This window comes from Dermacentor silvarum, chromosome 1, assembly GCF_013339745.2.
Source record: "Dermacentor silvarum isolate Dsil-2018 chromosome 1, BIME_Dsil_1.4, whole genome shotgun sequence".
In the NCBI taxonomy this organism is placed as follows: Eukaryota; Metazoa; Arthropoda; class Arachnida; order Ixodida; family Ixodidae; genus Dermacentor; species Dermacentor silvarum.
This window is the reverse complement of record NC_051154.1, coordinates 216,208,802-216,229,966: the sequence shown is the minus strand read 5'-3', so window position 1 is coordinate 216,229,966 and position 21,165 is coordinate 216,208,802. Positions and strand designations below refer to the sequence as shown.

The following is a 21,165-nucleotide window of genomic DNA, read 5'->3' as shown; positions in this document are numbered from 1 at the left end:
GCAAAAAGTAAAGAAAAAAGCAAGCGCTTTAGGAGAGGAGGCGGCGGAGGAAAGAGTAGATGGCGGTACTTTTCTTATATAGGGATTTTAGACTAAAATCCCTATATAAGAAAAGTACCGCCATCCTTTGATAAACGCCGCTTCTCTCTCTCCTGTATCTCCGATTGGCCGATGATGGCGCGCGCTTTTCACTTCTTTATATTTTGTTTTGTTTTTCACCTCAGAGCCATGTTGAAAGTCCTCTGCGCAGCCGCAGTCGCCGGCGGCGGCGGCGGCGCGCGCCCGGCCTGAAAGCTTCAACGTAGCCTTTCTAGGTGCGCCACCGTCGACTTGGCTTTCGCAAGCAAAAAGTAAAGAAAAAAGCAAGCGCTTTAGGAGAGGAGGCGGCGGAAGAAAGAGTAGATGGCGGTACTTTTCTTATATAGGGACTTTAGACTAAACTGCATCGCTGCGCCTTCTTACGGCTGCGCGCCTAAGCTCGAGAGCGCGTACAGCGCACGCGCCTCCTTTTATTGCGATAGCAATTATATGGACACTTCAACCGGATTTCTGCCGTCGGCGTCGCCGTCGTCGTCGCCGTCGTCGTCGCCGTCGCCGTGAGGTTCCCTATAGATAGAATCTTCGCTGCGTGCCGTATGCCCGAGCGGAAGCGTGCGGGGACGCGCGCTATCACGGAGAGCGAACGCACTCAATCTCCCACGCGCAAGCAAGGAAGCGGGAAGCCAGCGCCGGAGGGAGCGGGGGGGGGGCACTTCCACTCTGCCAACAACCGCGCTCGTCGCTCGCTCGCACCGTCTCTTATCTCCACATGGCTCTGACCTTTATGCGCCGTGCATTCGCCGCTCAGTTTCCGTTGAAGCGATAGACCGCACGTACCTTCGCCGCTGCGGCGTATCCGCTTGCTGCCAGAGTTTTGACGGTCGTTGTCTGCAGTCATTCAGTGTGATCTATTCATGTTTGTTTGTGCGCGCTCACACCACGCTTGTTCATTCAGTTAGTAATAGTCGGGCCACATTTTCCAACGCACGCTACACATGCAATGCTGCCCGGATCGGCAGTGCATAGCTACAGGTGTGTCCCTTCGCACGCGCTGCCCACGGGAAGCGCTTCTCATCAACACCACCGTTTCACACGCGCCTTCTCGTGGTCATCGAGTCTCTCTTCATGTCGGTCTACTTACGCCGCAGCACACCTGCTTACTTAATCAGCTCATGTTTACTACACTTCATATTGCTACCAAAGCCGCTCACCTTACCTCGTATGACATTGCTGTGTTGCTATCGCATTCATTGCTTCGCCCTTAGGGCGAAACTGTGACATTTTTTTACCTGCCAGCCTGCTCGTTCAGTCGCTTCAACCGCGCACGCACTGGAACGCGGGCGAAAGCGCAAAGTGCCACTTCTGCAGTCGCCGTGGAATCGCCCGAGTGATGATATCGTCAATCGTGGCCAAAACACTTTATTTTTACTGGCAGCGTTGGGAGCGCGCCACCATCTGCGCCTTGCTTCTAGACGTTCCGCGGCGCGGCACGCGTGCTTTGCGTCACTTTTTCTGAAATCGAATTATGCGATAAGGTCAGGAAGCAGCGATGTCTTTTTGCGCTCTACGATTACACGGCGACTGCAGAAGTGGTACCTTGCGCTCTCTCCCGCGTTCCGGTGCGTGCGCGGTTGAAGCGACCGAACAAGCAGGCTAGCAGATAAAGAAGGACGTGCGGGCGGAGTACGCGCTCTCGAACTAAGGCGCGCAGCCATCAATAGGCGCAGCGATGTAGTTGAGTATAAAGTCCCTGTATAAGAAAAGTACCGCCATCCTTTGATCAACGCCGCTTCGCTCTCTCCTGTACCTCCGATTGGACGATGATAGCGCGCGCTTTGACTTCTTTATATTTTGTTTTTCCCCGCCTCAGAGCCATGTTGAAAGCCCTCTGCGCAACCGCAGTGTGCGGCGGCGGCGGCGGCGGCGGCGCGCGCTCGGCCTGAAAGTTTCAACGTGGACTTTCTAGGGCCGCGACCGTCGACTTGCTTTCGAAAGCGAAAAAAATAAAGAAAAAAAGCAAGCGCTATAGGAGAGGAGACGGCGGAGGAAAGAGTAGATGGCGGTACTTTTACTATATAAGGACTTCAGTTTAGTAGCCGCTCCCGTGGTCTCTAAAATTTTGCACTCGACTGTACAATAGAGACAGATGACGCTCTTTTATAGTTATTTTGCAGATGCGGCACGTAACAACAGAAAGAAGGCGATCGAACAATATATTTGCTTGTGCTATTTGACAAGAAATAAAAGTAACATCACATCAAGAGACTACATAGATGATTTTTGAACCTGCCGACAGGTGCCCCGGCCAGTGCAAGCGTGGTACTTTCGAGGGTTTTAATAAAGGCATACGTAACTACTCACTCAACTATGACTTTTTCAAGGCACCAGCATTTGATGGGTATGTCAAAGGAGAACAGATTGAGTCAGAAAAAAAAAAAAAGCAGCTGACTGACCTGACTCGGTGATTGAAGTTGCTGGAGTCAGCATTAAAGCGTAGCTGCGGAGAGGTACAGAGAAAAGCAGCTTTGGCTACACTTTTAGTTGTTTCGTTTCTGCTCTTAAAATGGCCGTAGTTGTATTTTGCTGAAGCGGGATTAAACGTTAAAAGCGATAGTTCTTTTTAAAGCAGGCTTTGCGTTGGCGCATGTTGATTTAAAATGTCGCGTGGTTTCTCGGTTCTGTTTTTCCAGCAGTTGTTGTGTGATCTTTATGCACACCACCGACATAAATTAAGTGCTAGATGTACCGATTTAAAAGGGCTGTGCGGACTGCGCGCATATGCAAGTTTTGTGTGTCGGAGTGCTTCTTGGTTTGCTTTCAACAGATGCAGCACCAAACCAAGCGCTATACTTGGAATCTTCTGACAGCTAGAATGACTACATATGAAAATTTATTATCAAGTATTTCTCGTTTTCTAAATCGCTAAGAAGGGAATGATTAAAATTCATAATCTACCGGGAAATCAACGTTGCCGCTTGGCACGTACATTTCTTTGCCGAACAATTTTAACTGAGGGCTGCGAAAAAAGCTGAGAATCCGCTGAATGTCAACCCGAGGCGTCCTAATTACGAGCTGTTGGTAAATTGGGAGGCTTAAGCAGGGAATTACAACCGCACAGTAGCATATGCTAGTCCGTTTATGTTATCACAGTGACAATATGGTGGTGTTTTATTTTATCTCGAGGAATAGTTGTTTTATGTTTTGATGGGGAGGTTGTTTTCAACCGTGCGTCATATGTTCGCCTGATTATACCTGGCAAGACAGCCATAAAAAAATAGTCAGCAGACTAGTTCGACTTTGCAGAATCACAAACCCGACTTCCAGCGAAGCTGTATCTATCAGGCCGTTGCATCAAGAATTTCAGTTCATATATATATAAAGTTCTGGAGCTTTATATAGCTCCAGAGCTATAAAGCACACTTATAAAGCCTACACATCACCCATAAACTGCCCCCAATCCAAGAAATATAAACAACATGATTGTTTAGTTCAACTAGAACACCGGAGAAGGCTATATATTACTAGCATCGTATAACACATGAAAATAAGTAACAAACGAGGGTTCACTATTTGCAAAACTCATCATTCAGCCATAAACCTTAAGATTTAGACACGCATTGCATTAAACATGCCCTCCATTTTCACCAAACGTAAACTCGGTGTGATGTAGAGCTCTCTCAAGACACTAGGAAACATAGCGAATAATGGCCGTATAACGCTTTTAAGCACTTGCTGAAAGAATTTCCACAAGCGATGTAATACATCCACACGCATTTAACTTCGCATGCTCATTGCCCATAATGTTCGCCTCATTCCCCCCGAATGTGATCTCGGTGGCAATTATAGTTCTCCCAAGACAAGGGGCCAAGCACTGTACGGTTCGTAAAATAAATTTATAACGCTTCTGAGCTGTTCTTGCATGCGCAGTTTACTGCATAGGCTGCAATTAACCCACACGCTTTCAGCTTCGCTTTCACATCGTCCATAACCTACCCCTTATTTTTGTCAAAGATAGAGAAGGTACCTGGTTTAGTTCACCGAACACACCAGGGAAAACCTACGTGCCTCGTGGAACGCGTGAAAATAGGCAGAAAACGAGTATTCAGTATTTATTTACAAGGATCATAATTAAGCCGGAAACGTTAAGTTTCTCCACACATCACCCCTATTGTGGTCCACGTTTCCTCCGAACGAGAACTTTGCGTCACCTCTTGGGCACTGTGAAACCTTGCGGATAACAGCTGTATATGCTTAAAGCACCTGAGGAAATAGCTGACCCTCTTGAAACTTTGCCCACACATCACCCATATTTCCTATTTTCTCGTAATGTCAACATTGCGGTTCATTCATCTCTGTTAGGAAATTAGGCAAACTTTCTACGCTGCCCGTATAATACGCTAGTAAAGCGCCCTGAACGATTGTATCAGTAATTTCCTACAAATGCTATATTTAACATGCACAATTAAAACTTCTAGCATACATCACCCACAACATTTCTCCCTATTTCATCGAAATGCAAACAACGTCCCTCGTTTAGTTCATCAAGGAGATCGGGGAAATTAACTATGTGCCTCGTATAACGCATGAAAATAGGGAAAAAACTAATAATAAGTTATTGTTTTCAAAGCGCAGGATAAATGCACAGACTTCAACATTTATGTGCACGTCTTCCATAGCAAGGTCCCCATTTGCTACAAAAAATTGGGTGAGGTTTAACTCTTGTAAACCTAGTTATCACGAGCGAAAGGTCTGTTTGGCTTGATTTTGCAAAGACTATGCACACAGTCTTTCATTAATGCACGCTTCCGTGCTTGGTAAGGTTCTCTATAACGTGCTAATCTGGGGCGCTATAACGTAAAATGATTCCCAACTGTTTTGATTTCATTTTCTGCAATCAGCCTCCACGATTGGTCAAAACATTTTCGGGCACCCCAACTTCGCCTGTCTGTCACGCGACGTCACGAAAACCGCGATAGCTCCCCATCTGATATAACGTGTACACACTGATTATGCATGATAAAACCGCACAAGAGAAAAATAATCATTCATTATTCGACGCGTTTTCACCATTAGCCCTCTGCTATTGGTCCAATGTTTTCTGGCTACGTCCCCTTCGCCTGTCTGTCACGCGACCTCACAAAACCGCGAAAACTCACACGTCAAAGTGACGTGTACGCGAAAAAAAAAAAAGCATTAATATGCCGAACAAAACTGAAAATTTTTCTGAATAGCCACAGATTGCCCCGTTCCGAAAGGGATCGGAGATGGCTGCCCGCCGATCGCTCAGGCCCTCGCTACTCGCACCTGCCGGTGAGCATTATTTAATATTATTATTATTTATTTGCGCAAGATAAACCTTTTTTGCGTGGCAGTAAAACGTTATCGAGCCCTTTCGGCATGCATACGATATCGCTCTGCCAACTCTTCCTTGCTGAGGATTCGTTTTTCGCGGCATTCTTATCCTTCCGTTGCACGCCGCCGCGATTTTCGACCAGCCACCGCAAGCTAAGTAAGGCGAAGCGGACCAATCGGAGAAGCCGGCACCACCTAGTTCATGCTGTTATCTATTTTCACTGTGCTGGCTCATATATATATATATATATATATATATATATATATACATACATAACGGCGCCGTGGTAGCTCCATGGTAAGAGCATCGCACGCATAATGCGAAGACGTGGGATCGTTCCCCACCTGCGGCAAGTTTTTTCATCCACTTTAATTTCCATTAATTTATTATTTCTTTATTTCACTTCGCAAGTACAAGTAATTTCCCCTATGTTGTCGTTGATATCATTGTTTGTTGGCTTCTTTTGATATGATTAATCAAAATCGGGCCCCTCGGTTCCCTTTCTTCTTGTTCACACACACACACACACACACACACACACACACACACACACACACACACACACACACACACACACACACACACACACACACACACACACACACACACACACACACACACACACACACACACACACACATATATATATATATATATATGTGTGTGTGTGTGTGTGTGTGTGTGTGTGTGTGTGTGTGTGTGTGTGTGTGTGTGTGTGTGTGAGAGCCGAAGTCTAAAGTTACATTCCTATTTTCTGGTTTGTTGGTTTTTTTCTGTTCTCTTTTTTTTGGGGGGGGGGGGGGATTCGTTTAAAATTTTCCTTCATTACTTTTTTTTATAGCTAAGAACGTATCGCTTCCGTAGGATCAATTATTTGCCTACCTCCGCGTGGGCTTGGCCTCATAATGAAAGTGAGCCAGTGCTAAAAGCATAACGTTTTGCTATAGACTTCGTGCAATTAGCACCAGTAACCAGAAACACGGCTCAAAATGTGCCACGAAATGCATTTTTAAAGAGACTCTAAATTTCCTTGCCTCTTCCAGCACTTTTCGGGGGCTCGCTGCTGTCTTGCACCATTCGCCGGCGCCGGACAAAATGCAAGCAAGCACTGGCTATACAGCCGACTCCCCTTAATTCGACCCTGGCGGGACCGAATGATTTGAACGAACTATCTGAAAATTAAACAACCAACAGCAGCAAAATGAACGAAAAAAAATCTTTTCTTTTTTACTTCTTGGAGTAGTCTATCATCGTTGACAGGCTACATCAATATAGTATTACCATAACAGTGTGATTGGCGCTCAGAAAATCCTAAAAAAAAAAGACATTGCCCAGGGCACAGCGCAAGTTGTCATCATCATTGCTGGACAGGTTGCTGCCGTCACCGTCGTTGCCTATAGAAGCAGTAGCGCCGTTTGCTGGATTTCGTGTGTTTTCAAGCTTTTAGTAACCCCTGCGGCGCATGAGGGAGCGCCGGTGGTGGTCGAATCCTCTCGCGTTGGAACCAAACGCGTTTTCCCTCTATACAATTTCTATCACCCTATATACTGGAACACAGTTGACCAGTGATCATCTACCTATAAGTTTTGAACTGATTACTTCGTCAACTTGTTTAGATAAACAGCGGGAACCACCTTCCCGCTGAAATCGTATCCATTCACGATAACCAAAGGTTTCGAGCGCCTTTCGCTAACATTGTATAATCGAAGCATTTTTCCTACTATATGTTTGTAACCTAAGTGCATTTCGTATTTACCATTTTACTATCGTACTTTGCTACCAATTTCTTACGACGATTTTACCCTAGCTAAAACTGTATAATCAGAAGTCTTTGTACTTGAACGTTCTAACTGCTTTTTTATTATTGTTTTTATGTTCATTTGCTGTAACCCACTCCCCTCTTTAATGCCTCTGGCTCTGAGGGTAATAATAAATAATAAATAATCATGTGCGCACTTTTGTTAATTATTAAAGATTTATAAATGCGTTAAAATCAGTTTTAAACGCGCAGGAAGGCATGGAGAGGGACATTAAGGCAATGAGCCTTTGTTCAATACTAAAACAAACATAAAAAAGTCTCAATTCGTCGTACCATCTACTAAGGGTGGTTCATATTGTCCCTGGTGGAATTCTGACTGTGAGCGAGAGTCGAAAAGCTGCACGAAAAAAAAAAACATTTATATAACCAATGCCCTGTAAATTGGACTATGGACTAAATTGGAATACGTATTTAGCTGCTACATTTAAGCGAACAGTCTCAAAAGCTAAAGACGATTATGATTCGAAACATTACACATATCTTTCTAAGTCTAGTAATAAAAAAGCTCTGTTTAAATTTCTTCGATTCCGTAAAGTTTGCCGGCGCCAGTGAATATCTACTCAGTCGTTCTATGAACAAAAGAGTTATCAGAGTCACTTGAGAAAATTACTAAAGGTCTAGCGCAACGATTTACACATAAATTGCCGACAGGACTATCCAAAACGCCCTCGGCAGACGACTTTGTAGAAGTTACATTGACAGAGCTTGAGAGCATTATTAGATTATTACCGGCATCAGCCCCAGGTCCAGATGGAATTACAACAAGAATGCTAAAAGTTCTGTTTGATTATGCACCCCAAGACCTACTAAACATAGTAAATTTGCAGTTGCAGAATTACCTAGGAAGGCTTGAGACATGGCTAGATGAGTTATGTACGTCATTAAATGTTAATAAAAGGGCTGTACTAGTTTTCCCGTTAACTGCACCAGTGCATATAACCCCCCAATATCACCAGGAAACCATTCCTCAAGTTGACTCGGTGTAATACGTTTATGTCATATACGATGACAAGCTCGTCTGGCGCACTCACATTGAACATATCACAACAAAGGCAGAATGTGCCGTAGCTATGCTCCACCGGCTCAGTCACCGTCGCTCTGGACTACGCAGGGATACTTTACTGATGATATATAAGATGTATATTCGGCCCATATTAGAATTCGGTTGCGTGTTATTTTCCGGTGTTCCTGCCTATAAAATTAAACCTCTGATACTATTAGAAAGAAAATCTCTACGATTATGCCTTGGGCTACCTAGATTCGTTGCCAACCCTGTGTTATATCAGGAAGCTAATATACCCACTCTAGATTGGAGGTTCCGCATGCTTACGGTTCAGACTTTTTTAAAATTTTATGAGTTTTCAAGGAGACGTGCACAATAAATATTTTTCACTGAACCGTCTGAGTTTCTAACGTATCGTGGTCGCGATTACACAGTCCTCAGATAATGTGCACGCACAGTTACAACAATTGAATGCGTCAATACGTCAAGTTTGCCATTCGAATAATGCCTTAACAGACCTCAAAATTGAATTCGAGGCCATATTTCTAAATCATACTAAACTGTTGCCTAGCAGACATTTAAATAATATTTTAAAAGATCACCTAAACCAGCTAGCTACTGACAACATAATAGCTACCGACGCTTCCCTGTGCAATGAGAAGGCAGGAGTGGGGATCTTCTCTGAATCTCTTCAATGGTCTTACTATCTTCGCCTTCCCGACTTCACATACATTTTTCATAAAGGACTAATAGCGATTACATTAGCACTAGGAAAGATTCCCCAAAACGATTCATTAGCTGTTATTGTGACTGATTGTGACTGACTCACTGTCTGTATGCACTTATAGCCTCGTCAAATTCAAGAATTTTGCGAACATTTTATTCAATGGTTCCTTCGTAATTGCGGCAAGCATACTTTCTTTGGGTACCGGGACATCGGGGTTTGCACTTGAATGAAATGGCTGATTCACTCGCACGAGCATCCCTTAATGGTCATGTCATATCTGTTTTGCCGACATCAGCTTATGTCACCGCGGCTAGGTACAGAAATTTCTCTGTATCGCAAAGTTCCGCAAAATCTAATTAAACATCGTCTTCTGAATTCCACCATCTTTGCTTCCCATGGAATAATAATTAGTGTACTTCAAGGCAATTGGAAGTTTCCATTACAAAGTTGAGATGCGGTATACCGCCTCTAAATCTTTACTTACACTGGTCTGGTCTCGCTGTGTCCCCTCTATGTTCTTTTTTCAATGAATCCGAATCTATCGAGCTCTTTTTCCTCTCGTGCCGCTGATTTTTAAGAGTAAGAAAACTCTTGGCCTATTATTAACCTCGCCAACCATTCTCTCCTTTCGGGCGACTTCAGTGGGACACATCCACAGGGATGCTTTTCTTGCAGTTTACAATTTCATTAGAGATACAAAAAGAGTACCTTGCTGAATTTCTAGAATTATGAATTATTCCTATTATTTCACTTCTTTATGACAAAATTATTTTATCACAAAATTCTTCATAGTATTTTTCTACCGACTGCTATGCAGATTTAGTTTTTGTCAAATTTCTCATAAACATAGTTGAAACCGCCTGCTTCTTGGCCAATCCCCCGTAGTGGGTACGAGCCAAAGTTTGGGAGACAAGACAATTTTTTTTTTCTGTCCGATCAGAATGACTGCTCAAGAAAACGTATCTGTATTCTACTCGCTTTCGCTTATTTATCATAACTAGATATGTCTGAATTCGTACCTCCTACAGATTGATTAAATCCGACGAATTCTTGGCCAATCCCCCCGAGTGGGCAGGTGCCACTGTCTTCGAGATCATCATCATCGCAACATAACGCAGCGTGGCGTTGCTTTGCTTAGCAGCTCGCTGGCTGAGAAGACGACGACAGTGACGACAGGATGCGTCCATCGGCGTCACCGAACTGGAACGTCGGCTACGCATCAACCCGGCGGTGGCCCCACGGAGACGCTTGGACGCGGCGGGTGCTGGCTCCGCTGAGCGCCTTCTTGGGGGATCACTCCAACGAGCCGGTGACCAACATTGTAGTAGGCGCCATCGCCGCCTGTTCAGCCTCCTTTGTGACACACCCAATCGAGGTGGCCAAGCTGCGCATACAACTGCAGGGGGAGCTGCAGCCGCCGATTGCAGGTGCGCCTCGCGAAGAGCGTTCATCTCTCTGCGCTCGTTTTTCGGGCATGCAATGTGTTGATCTCCCCTAGCGCTTCCTGATACAAGCGGGGGTCGTAAATGAGAAACGTCGCGGGGGCGCTCTGCCCTTTTCAACGACGCTGGCCTCTTAGCACATGGGCATATATCAGAAACATGATAACAGCGTTTATCGCTGAAGCCAGAGTCGAGGCACATCGATACGAACGCACAAAACAATCTCGCTTACCGCCAAGGCATATTTCACGCAATGAAAAGCAAGGACTGTAAGCGCAATCGCCATTCCGGGAATACGCTAAGCAGGGCTCCAAGTCGGGCTAGTTGGTTGACATGCATGGTATAATTTTTTAACTGCGCTAACACACACTGACAAGGACGAGGCAGACAAGACGTGCTCAGACTCGCAACTGAATGTTTAATGGGTGAAAATGACATATATACAGAGAAAAATGAACACATCTGATTGGCAATCCAACCATGGATACGTTGACGTCACACAGTAGCATCTAAAAATGCCATCTCGCAATCAGCTAGTGACACCGAAGGTTCGCTTACACACCCACGTGTAGTTTTTATCTTAAATGCCTCAAACAGTTCCCTAGTACTACGGTCCCTTTGACGGTACAAAATTCTAGTTTGTTTAAGAAGTGGGAGGCAAGTTTCCTTGTTTAGTTTTTTACAGTCATTACAATGCTTAGCCACGTGGGAATAACCATCTGAAGTGCTGTTTGTTTTACGTTCTTTCAGCCGAACGTTAATACACCTAGCCGTCTGGCCGATGTATACACACCTACAAGAAAAAGGAAATTCATACACAACTGCGCAGGCACAGGGGACAATGGCTGACCCTTGCTTATGCTCAATCTTGCAGACAAAAGGGCTGTGGTTAGATGCCCTGTCAATTAAATTCATTACTCTAGCACATAAACGCGACTGTGTGACGTCAACGTATCCATGGTTGGATTGCCAATCAGATGTGTTCATTTTTGTCTGTATATATGTCATTTTCCACCCATCAAACATTCAGTTGCGAGTCTGCGCACGTCTTGTCTGCCTCGTCCTTGTCAGTGTGTGTTTGCGCAGTTAAAAAATTATACCATGAATACGCTAAGCGCCACGGTATATATATATATATATATATATATAAAGACATCGAGCCAGCTCGTCGTTTCGTAAAGTTGCCCCTATCTTTGCAGTTTTGACGCCAATAATGTTATAAGGACCTGCCTGTGTTCACGTCGTTTCCATGAATGCCGGATTAACTGGTTTTTCATTACTGGTGAGACACCATTCACGTTGCATAACTGCGTGGCTAGCGTAAAGTGGATCGCTACGGTATAACGTCGATGTAAGCGCTTTCGCACAAAATTAATCTCGTACAAATTAGGGAGCTAAGCTTACAAACGAATATAACGTTTGTCATTGCGATCAATACGGTGCGTTTGTCACCTGTGTAAAGACAGCGAGCCATGCCGCGATGTCTGTGTAATTTATTGTAGTAGTCTGAAGATCTTTCCGCAGGTGCCACGAATGTGTATACAGGGTGTTTCACTTAACTGGGGCCAAACTTAAAATGCTACGTAGCTTGACAGAATCAAGGTAGTGTTGTTTGCCGTCACTTGGAGATACTCGGATTGTTTTTTTTTGCATTGCGCCTAATTACATAATTAGCCTTAATTAATTATTCAACTTCTCAAATATTATAATTAGATTAAAAGCTTCAATGAGAAAAATTGTAGAGCAACATGAAAAACTCCCGATACAGCTTTCTGTTGCTCAATACGTGCTACATAAAAGTGTTTTTCCGAGCGTGAAAGAAGCCCGCGAATACCCGCAAAATTTCCGTGCGACTGGCCGCACGAGGCACTTTGCATGTATTCGCGGGCATCTTTCACGCTCGGAAAAATACTTTTATGTAGCACGTATTGAGCAACAGAAAGCTGTATCGGGAGTTTTTCATGTTGCTCTACAATTTTTCTCATTGAAGCTTTTAATCTAATTATAATATTTGAGAAGTTGAATAATTAATTAAGGCTAATTATGTAATTAGGCGCAATGAAAAAAAAACAATCTGAGTATCTCCAAGCGACGGCAAACACTACCTTGATTCTGTCCAGCTACGTGTCATTTGCATATTTTTAAAGTTTGGCCCCAGTTAAGTGAAACACCGTGTACTTGGTTGCGCACTCATATGTTAGAATTTTTCTATTGTGCGTATGGTATGAAAAACAAGTGGAAATGAATTGGAAATGTAGTGTGTCGTTAGGCGTGCACGGTTTTTGTACAAGCTAGCGTATGTTAGGCCTACAGGTACCTCAGCTGCTTTCCCGTAACACAGCACCGCTGTTGCCTCCCGGCATGCGCAGACAGGTCAGCGCGGGCACGCCCGGTGTACCGCAACACCCTGCAAGCCATTTACACGATGTACCGGTACGATGGCGTTCTCGCCGTTTACCGAGGGCTTTTGACGAACCTTGTCTACCAGCTACTGGCCAACGGCTTGCGCTTGGGCGTCTACCAGATCAGCGAAGACCTCGGCTTAACGCTAGACGAAAACCTGGAGCCCAGCATCCGCCTGAGTGCCGTCTTCGGCGGCGTGTCTGGCGCCTTAGGGGCCTTCGTGAGCTCGCCACTTTTCCTGCTCAAGACACACCTACAGGTGCGATCATCGAGAGCCGAGAATAAGGGCTAAGTAGAGCGAGGCTGCTTTCGTAAAATGTCTAGAGGGGGATATAGTTGGATCACGAATGTCACAGGCAATGACTGCGCGAACGGAAGAAAGAGGCAGTACACAAGAAGTCGCGTTGAAATAGTAGACATTAGACAGTTTTAGTATAGCGTAAAGGCAGCAAACGCAAAGAGTTAGCGCTAGCGTTGCGTACACCACACTGCGCATGCTCTGTACGTAAGCGGTGCTGGAGCTCTTACGTACGTACGCTATTTTCGGGATTTAGTGGTGAACGCTAACGCACGCAAGGGGAGCCTTACGTTCGGCAGCATGGCGGCTTCAGTCGAAGGTATGGCTGCCCGCCACGGATCTATCCAGTCGTCTGCCTGCACTGTTCGGCTCATTCGTTCCCCACTAATGCTCGTGTTTGCTTTAGATTTGTGTGATGATGCTTCGACAGCAGCGTACAGGTGACAAATGGGCGTTGTTTTCGATATACGTTCTCGATTAGCGGCGCAGTAGGCTTAACCAGAGGGTTTGCTCATGTTTGCTGTATCCGCCTCGAGATGACGCCCAAGTGTATTTGCGTTAGCGTTGTGCTCCGTTCCGCTATTCTAAAACACTACCTTGTGCTACCTTAGCTTTTACAGTGTTTCAACGTATGAAGCAGCATTTGTCTTTCGGTAGCCTAAGCTGTCAATCATCTACTGAACGACACTGTGCCTGTTTTAAGCATTATCGCTGTTCCGTCTATTGTTACCCTCGTCTCTTTATTGAGCGCATCAACGGTCTCCTTATTGGCGTCAGTCGTGGATGTCTGAAGGCGACCACTCCGAGGCTGATCTTCAGTGCTCATCTGGTCATCTTTAAAAAGCCTGTCCCATCTTCAAACACTGATCAAGCTTATTCACGCATTGCCATCATCATCATCATCATCATCATCATCATCATCATCATCATCATCATCATCATCATCATCACCAAAATCATCATCATCTGCCTATATTTACGACCACTGCAGGACGAAGGCCTCTCCCTGCGATCTGGAATTGCCCCCGTCTTGCGCTAGCTAATTCCAGCTTGCGCCTGCAAATTTCCTAACTTCATCACCCTAACTTCACTTCATCACGCGTTGCCATACGCAAGCTTAAACCTCTTATGAATCTCTGGGGCTAAAATTTTCTATTTCACCACAAATTCTATCACCGCACATTGACGAAACAAGACGTGATGTGCTGCCATTTTGTTTAGCGTACTGGTGGTTAGGTTATGCAACCTATTGATGCCAAATGGCCATCCATGATTGCAGATATTACGGCGACACATACAACGAAACACCGGTTCTTGTGCGCTTTCTGTATTTTATACAAAAAAAATATATTGTTGATAGTTACTTTCAGTATGACTTTCTTATGAGCGCAGAAAATGGAGACGACTTTCGTAGCACTAGGGGGGTTGACACAGCGCTCTCCGCTCCGCATTTCGAACTACGTTTTTGTGTCAACTTATGTAAGTAGTTATCTGCCTTGTCATTTAACTGCTGCCGTGCTGCTCTTGAACAATGCTTTAAGAACAAGTCCCGAATGCGGAAAGAGCAGTCGCACTTTGGGTTCATGGGGGCCATTTCTGGATATGGGGAGAAAAAAATCGAAAAGAGAAAACAACATACGATAGCAGTATTTGCGTTTCGCTTGCGATTTACAACAATAGAAAATCTTTAATGCAACAATACTGAAAGTCAGCTTTTGAACTAATGATTTATAGTGAGTGTAGAGAGCACTGTGAAATTATTTTTCGTTATTACCGGTTACAAGTAAGATAAATCATGTAGACTAACTATAAAGCGTTTGTAGAGGCGCAGAACTTGAGTCAACACTTGTGAAAAAGGCTCACATGGCGACGGCAAAACATTTTAATATGCCTTGGTAGTTTAGTCATCGAAGTGCACTCGGATATGGCGCCAGTATTTATGTGAACTACAACATCATCCATATAAAATTTTAAAGCACACTCAGACATAATGCTCATCAACGTAAGCACATTGCATGTTTTAGCTCCTTGCTTCAAATTGGAACAACCAAACATTTCAAAGGCATTGCAGTAAAAACAATATTGCTTCCTTTTCGACAACGTATTGCTATCGGCGGTGGATGTCAGTAAATGTGTGATAATCGATAATTAGTGTGACTTAATGTGGATTTTATCTGTTCGTATTAAATTGCTATTGTTTTTTATTAAGTTTATAACCTGATCGGCCACCGCGTTTCAGTTTAAAAGTGATCACCGAGTTTTAAATAAAACACTGTGTCGAATGTGATCCTAATTTATATCGACCTTTCATTGAATTTGTATGACGCGAAAAATAATCTCATGGGCAGTAAACCACCGGCATGTGGGTACACGTAACAGGGACAGCCTTTCACTATAATGCAAGTACACCAGAAATATACTCGACAAAGAAAGCGGCACTACAACACTCATCACTCGCCTAGCAAGCGCGCACTTTCGTACATCGTAATACAGCCCACAAAAAAAAACGCCTACGCAGGCTCCAGTAGAGAATAGCTTAACATAAAAACTTTTCTCAGTAAATATTAATGACACTGATGCTGCTCTGAGTCGTTACAATTTGAAAGACCCAGCTGAAAATTCGTGTTGGTTTACAGTATTCAGTGCTGTAAAAAAAATGAAGATTAACCATAGAACATTGTTATATACAAGTTAATCTCTAGTGAGCGCAGTCATTAAGGACTCGGTATGCCCCCTATTGACATACTACAACAGGGAATTTATTTACATAAAAATAATAGGATATATTTCACTTCTCTTTGAGTTCATTTTGATCACTTAAACGAGAGAGGAGTCACCAATCCGTGAGGTGTAACCTTGCTTCTCACATATATCTTTCTGCGCTACTGATAAATGGGTTATCTGTAGTGTCACATTAACCACATTAACACGCCAGTGTGCAGATACAATGACTCTCATACACTCAACAGGAACTTGACACAAGGTTTAGTAAATCTCAGTTGTGTTGAACTGAATTACCTTTTTAGTGATGTCAGCAAAAGTTTACTGTCATCTTATCAACCTTGCTCGACAGGAATTGATAGGGTTCCTGTATAATATAAAGGAACACTAGAGATTGACCTTGAGGGGCGCCTCTCAGTAGCTGCTGGGCGTTTTAACTCCAGTGGCAAGAGATGGCCTGAGCTGTTGCGTTGGTGCCTTGTACACCCAACTGGCAAAGATGCAGTCGTCAAGAGGACGTAGTAAACTTCTGCTTATTTAAGTTGTCTAGGGCCAGTATTTTGTAGCAATGCCTTTCCGATGCTAATGCCTTTTCGCGCTTTTCGCGCTTGGTCAGTGGTCAGAGCGACGGTCCGCTCACGTTATCAACGGGATATCAGCCGGCCGTGAGCAGTGGATGATAAGACTACTATAGAATAAAGCATAACGCATCGCAACAAAATACCGGCCTAGGTGCCATTCTTAGGAGCCACAGTTAAGGTCGGGATTTCACACCTGCACAACTTTTAAATGACTATCGAGAAAACCAAGAATAACTATATACAAAATTAAAACCTCACAAACATTTTTACGGGAGGTTGCAAGTGTTCAATTGGGGGGTATCGGTTAGTGCACTTGGAGTTTTTCTTGTTTTTTTTTTCTATGTAAAAAAAAAAAAAACAGAGGGAAAGTGCGAACATAAAATTGAAACAAAGAAACAATGTTCTCTGAGTAGGAATCTTAAGATTGGCACAGGTTTAGATAGTCGTCCTCAAAGTCTCTCAAAATGAGTTGGTGTTCAACTTAGTTCCGTACATTGTCGGAGCTAGGCTCTTTGGTAATTTATTAACCGGAACGCCGAGACATTTCTTCGCGAGACTGAAGAGGGGTATCTCGAAAATGATGCTAGTACAGCCGTGAGCAAAAGTGTTTTTCGACAACATGACCACATCGAAAAGAGCGCTGTAAGACCGAATACCAGGGCGTTCACCTCTGAGCAGAAGTATACGACCGAAAAAAAAAAAAAAAACTAGTATCGCTGAAAAAAAAAAAAAAAACTGAATTTACTCGTAACTCAAACGCAGGAAGTTGAAACTGACGAGCGCACTGGAAAGTTTACAATGCCCAAGTTTGGACGGCAGTCCTCAAGTTCATGTTACATTCGTAGGCGCAGAAGAAAATTGGCTTTATCGCAGCATCGGTACACTTTTGCTCAAGGAAGTGCTACCAATCTGCTTCACAGACTTGTGGTTCTATAGTATGACGTGTGCTGTTCATTGCTTTCGATCCAGCTGCACTCATCGACAGCGGCCATTGCCGTCGGCTACCAGCACGGCTACGGGACCGCGCTAGCGGCGCTGGTGAACATCTACAAGACCCAGGGTGCCTGGAATGGGCTCTGGCGCGCAACTTCCTCCAATATTCTACGACTGTCCACGGGGTCGGCTCTTCAAATGTCCACCTTCATCGGCTTCAAGAGTCTGCTAAACACGGCGTTTGAAGGCCGCGAGGGCTACTTCTTCATCAACATGATGATTGCGGCCTTCTTGTCGGGACTCACCTCAGCGCCCTTCATCGCGGTCTTGGACGTGTTGCGGGCGCGTATGTACGCGCAGCCTTCGAACCCGCGCGGCGAAGGCATTTACTACAACAACATCCGCGACTGCATCATCAAGGTCAAGAAGACCGAAGGGCTTCGAGGCCTGTCGCGCGGCGTCGGCGGCGCTTTCTTTTACACAATGACGTCGTCCGTCTTGACGCTCGTCACCTGGGAAGAGATCAAGAAGGAGATCGACAAAGAGCGACAACATTCGGTGGATGACCTCCTTGATTACGGCGTTCACTGAACTGAATTTCGTGCGTTAATTGAGAGGACCGAAGGACTGGCATCATGACAAAGCTCGAGCGATTGGATGTACGTTTTTGCCAAATAATAATACTGTGAATGACCTCCCGTCATCCGATGCCTTGACAGTTTCTTGCATTTAGAGCCTGGCGTAATTCGCCAAAACAAACATTCGCGTGGGATCTCCTGAAAATAAAGATTTATCTTTTTTTATTTTATTCCGCGCGCAGGGAACGGGTTCTATGTTTCGACCGATGTTTTCCCGCACTAAATTCCGTTACCGCGTTTCGTCAGATTGCCGCGTACACTTCAAGGTGTATTCGCACGAAATGTGTCTGGTTGGTTGGCTGCGCCCGTTTCGCTTGCGTTCGATGTCTCGAGTGTCCTCGGCGGCGTGGTTAGCAGCATTCGCCCACCATTGCCGCTAGCGATTCTTCGAAATTAAATTGCTTCAAAATTAAATCTGTCCGTTAGGTTAGACAATGAATGGCTCAAACCCCCTTAAACAATGGTTAATACCCCCGTAAATGCGGCCTCCCCATTACGACGACAGAAGAGAAGTGAAATTCTACGCTGGAATGATCAGTGGCAACGCAGGCAGCTATGGAAGAAGACGACGACGACGAACGCAGGAGCCGTGGCACGAGCGCTTGCCGAGTACGAGCACGAGCGCAACCCGAGGGGCGCCAACGAGCCAGCTGCGGAAGAAGACGACGACGCTCGAGCCAATGCTGATGGTGATAGTTTTCTGTACACAGGCGATTTTTCCTAGCCATATATGATTTCGCCTAGACATATAAAGCTTCACTGTAAAAAGAACTTTCTTTTGTGTGTGCAGTTTGATTCTTCACGTGATAAATAAGAAACCTCAAACTATTGCTTGAGAAAGTCTGAGTTGAATCAGCAGTGTCTACATATCGTTAGATGATATCAATGTATAGTAAATTTATTATTAACACAGTGCGAAAAAATTGGGAGAGCGAGAGACACAATAAGAAAAAGGACAAAGTGACACTAAAGAGAAACAATAAATCAGTTTAGACTGATAAACTCTATAAAATCGCGTTTTTTTCCCGTTAATTTCGCGGCAGGATACTGATTACAAGAAGAGGAACTGAAGCATAAACCCAGCACCGGTACGTCAGTGTGATGTCAAGGATTTCAACGTTTCTTTTTTCTTTTTCAAAAAGTATTTGGGCCGTTGTGACGTAGTAAAAGTTCTGGTAACTTGCAAAGTTCAGCCTTTGGCTCATTAGAATACAATCTAGTTCACCGATAAAAATTTAAGTAGGCCCGAACAGACGCCATCAAAATCCATCAAAGTTCCCGCGCAAGCAGGCGCGGGAACTTCGAGGCAGCTGGCGTCAGGGGGGCCACCTTGCTATACTCTTCTTGCGCCTTTTATGACTTATAAATCCGCCTCCTACGGTATGAGGGTAGCGTTTCTGGTGTTGTAAAAGGGTAAGTTACTAATACACATCGACTTATATGTCTTTCTTCGGCATTCCTTTAAAACGCCGACTTTCAACTGACGATCTATTCTTTAGCCGCGCCCCTCTATTTGTAGGCGACATGCTACTGCACGGCGCATGTTCATCGTTAAACAGAATGGAGAAAAATAAGAAAAAGAAATAGAAGAAAGAAAGAACCCAAAGTGTGAAAACCACAATGCGAATGGTGTTTCATACGAGGTATATCCGTTCGAGTTCTGGTTCATACATACCGCGCAGGTTCACGTTTGCGCTTTAATACGCGCAGCAGCAACGAAGCCGCTGAAGACGAGTATACGGGACGTTTCCCAGTCAGAAACGCTTCGCCGTTCCATCCGGCCATCCGCTCCGCTGCCGTCTCGCCAAGCGGAGTCTCGTAGGCAAGACGAAATAAAGGAGCGCCGTTCACTGCCGGAGCGAATCGCGCACCCTGGCTCCGTTTTTAGAATGGCCTGGGATAAACAACGGGGTGTCGGTGTACGGGGTCGCGCAACACTGAGGCGCCGCTTTCTGCCCAGAATGCTCGAAACGAGGGAAAGCGGTGGTATATACATAAGCTGTTATTATAAACCTGAATGCACTGACTCACCCGCCTTGGTCAGCTTACGTAACGCGTGATGCACTGCTCGCCTATACGAGCTCATCAGCCGGGTATAGTGGCTGTGCGTGAGCGCCTATGTACGCACGACGCCGGGATGCTACGCACGCTGTCCGCGTATGCTGTTGAGCCAGCACCGAGTTCCGTTCGCTTTCACCTGTACACGTGCCAACTCTGAGCTATAGCAGAGCTGCGCAGTCGCCATTCATTTCTGGATCGCTGATACTTCTGTGTCTGCCCGGTTGACTTCACTGTGCTGCAATTTCCGCGCCTTGGAACACCGATCAAAAATAAAGAGAAAACAATATTGCAGAAATGAAAAGAGTAGGAGAGTGGCCACGGAAACTGTAGCTGCCCCTTGTGGGCACCTGAACTGTATCTCGTGGCCAATGACAGGTGAAAAGGGCACTATGTGAACAAGGGGCGGATGTTGGGGAATGAATTGAATTAGGAACAAAAGAAAGAAAAAAGGGGTTCGGAAGATAGACAGGAAATGGGTAGAGGAAGTTGTCAGGACCTGTGGTGGTCCTGCTTTGCTGGCAGAAATCCTGCGCTCACGCGTCGTCAAGCGCTTTATAGAACGGGAGCAGCTTCAGGTTATTCCAGCACCGTCTCAGCAAGAGGGACTTACATGCGCACCAGCAGGACAATTGGCTGTGCCTGTGGAGAAGAGGAGAGCCGTTGCCAATATGCGCCTGCAGCAAGCCGGCCGGCGAAACGCGACGAAGCTCGTTTGCAAAACTTTGAGGTCAGAAAATGCTTTTCTCGCTTTAAACAAAATTCACTTCGATAAAAAAAATTCTTTATTGAGCCTAAGTGAAGCATCGTATAAAAATACACGTTCTGGGATGTTTTGATTTAGAAAGATTGATCGTGCCATTAATGTTCAAATATGCTCGCGGACATAAATTTTCTTAAATATGTCACGCTCTTGAGAGATAGCTGCTGTCTTATTTAGTGCAAAACTATTTTTAACCAAGTTGATCACTCTCCTATAACGCCCACAACATCGTCCTAGAGCATGTGCGAAAAGAGTTTAAGCATTTTCTTACAAATTCACAAATATAGAGCATGTTTTCGTTTTGTTTCGTAGTAAGAGCGACTTAAGGTTTAATAATCTTCATTTGATACCGAGAGCCACACCAAAAGCCAGGGCTCTAAATTAGAA

The 21,165-nt window shown here is 44.8% G+C and overlaps 1 protein-coding gene across 1 annotated transcript; it reads left to right on the top strand.

Annotated features, from left to right (window-relative positions):
* Positions 1–10,091: 10,091 nt before the first annotated feature.
* Positions 10,092–18,124, top strand: LOC119436985 (solute carrier family 25 member 35). The gene is made up of 3 exons (XM_037704039.2): positions 10,092–10,368; positions 12,753–13,045; positions 17,356–18,124. Exons 1-3 carry the CDS (start codon positions 10,119–10,121, stop codon positions 17,908–17,910), a joined length of 1,098 nt encoding a protein of 365 aa, XP_037559967.1. The 5' UTR covers positions 10,092–10,118; the 3' UTR covers positions 17,911–18,124.
* The last annotated feature ends 3,041 nt before the right edge of the window (positions 18,125–21,165 follow it).

Bases quoted from the DNA above. Each gene is read 5' to 3' on its own strand.
- LOC119436985 (XM_037704039.2), top strand. From the start codon at position 10,119: ATGCGTCCATCGGCGTCACCGAACTGGAACGTCGGCTACGCATCAACC. The intron at 10,369-12,752 runs GTGCGCCTCGCG...CGGCATGCGCAG, and splicing joins GCTGCAGCCGCCGATTGCAG to ACAGGTCAGCGCGGGCACGC. The intron at 13,046-17,355 runs GTGCGATCATCG...CTTTCGATCCAG, and splicing joins TGCTCAAGACACACCTACAG to CTGCACTCATCGACAGCGGC.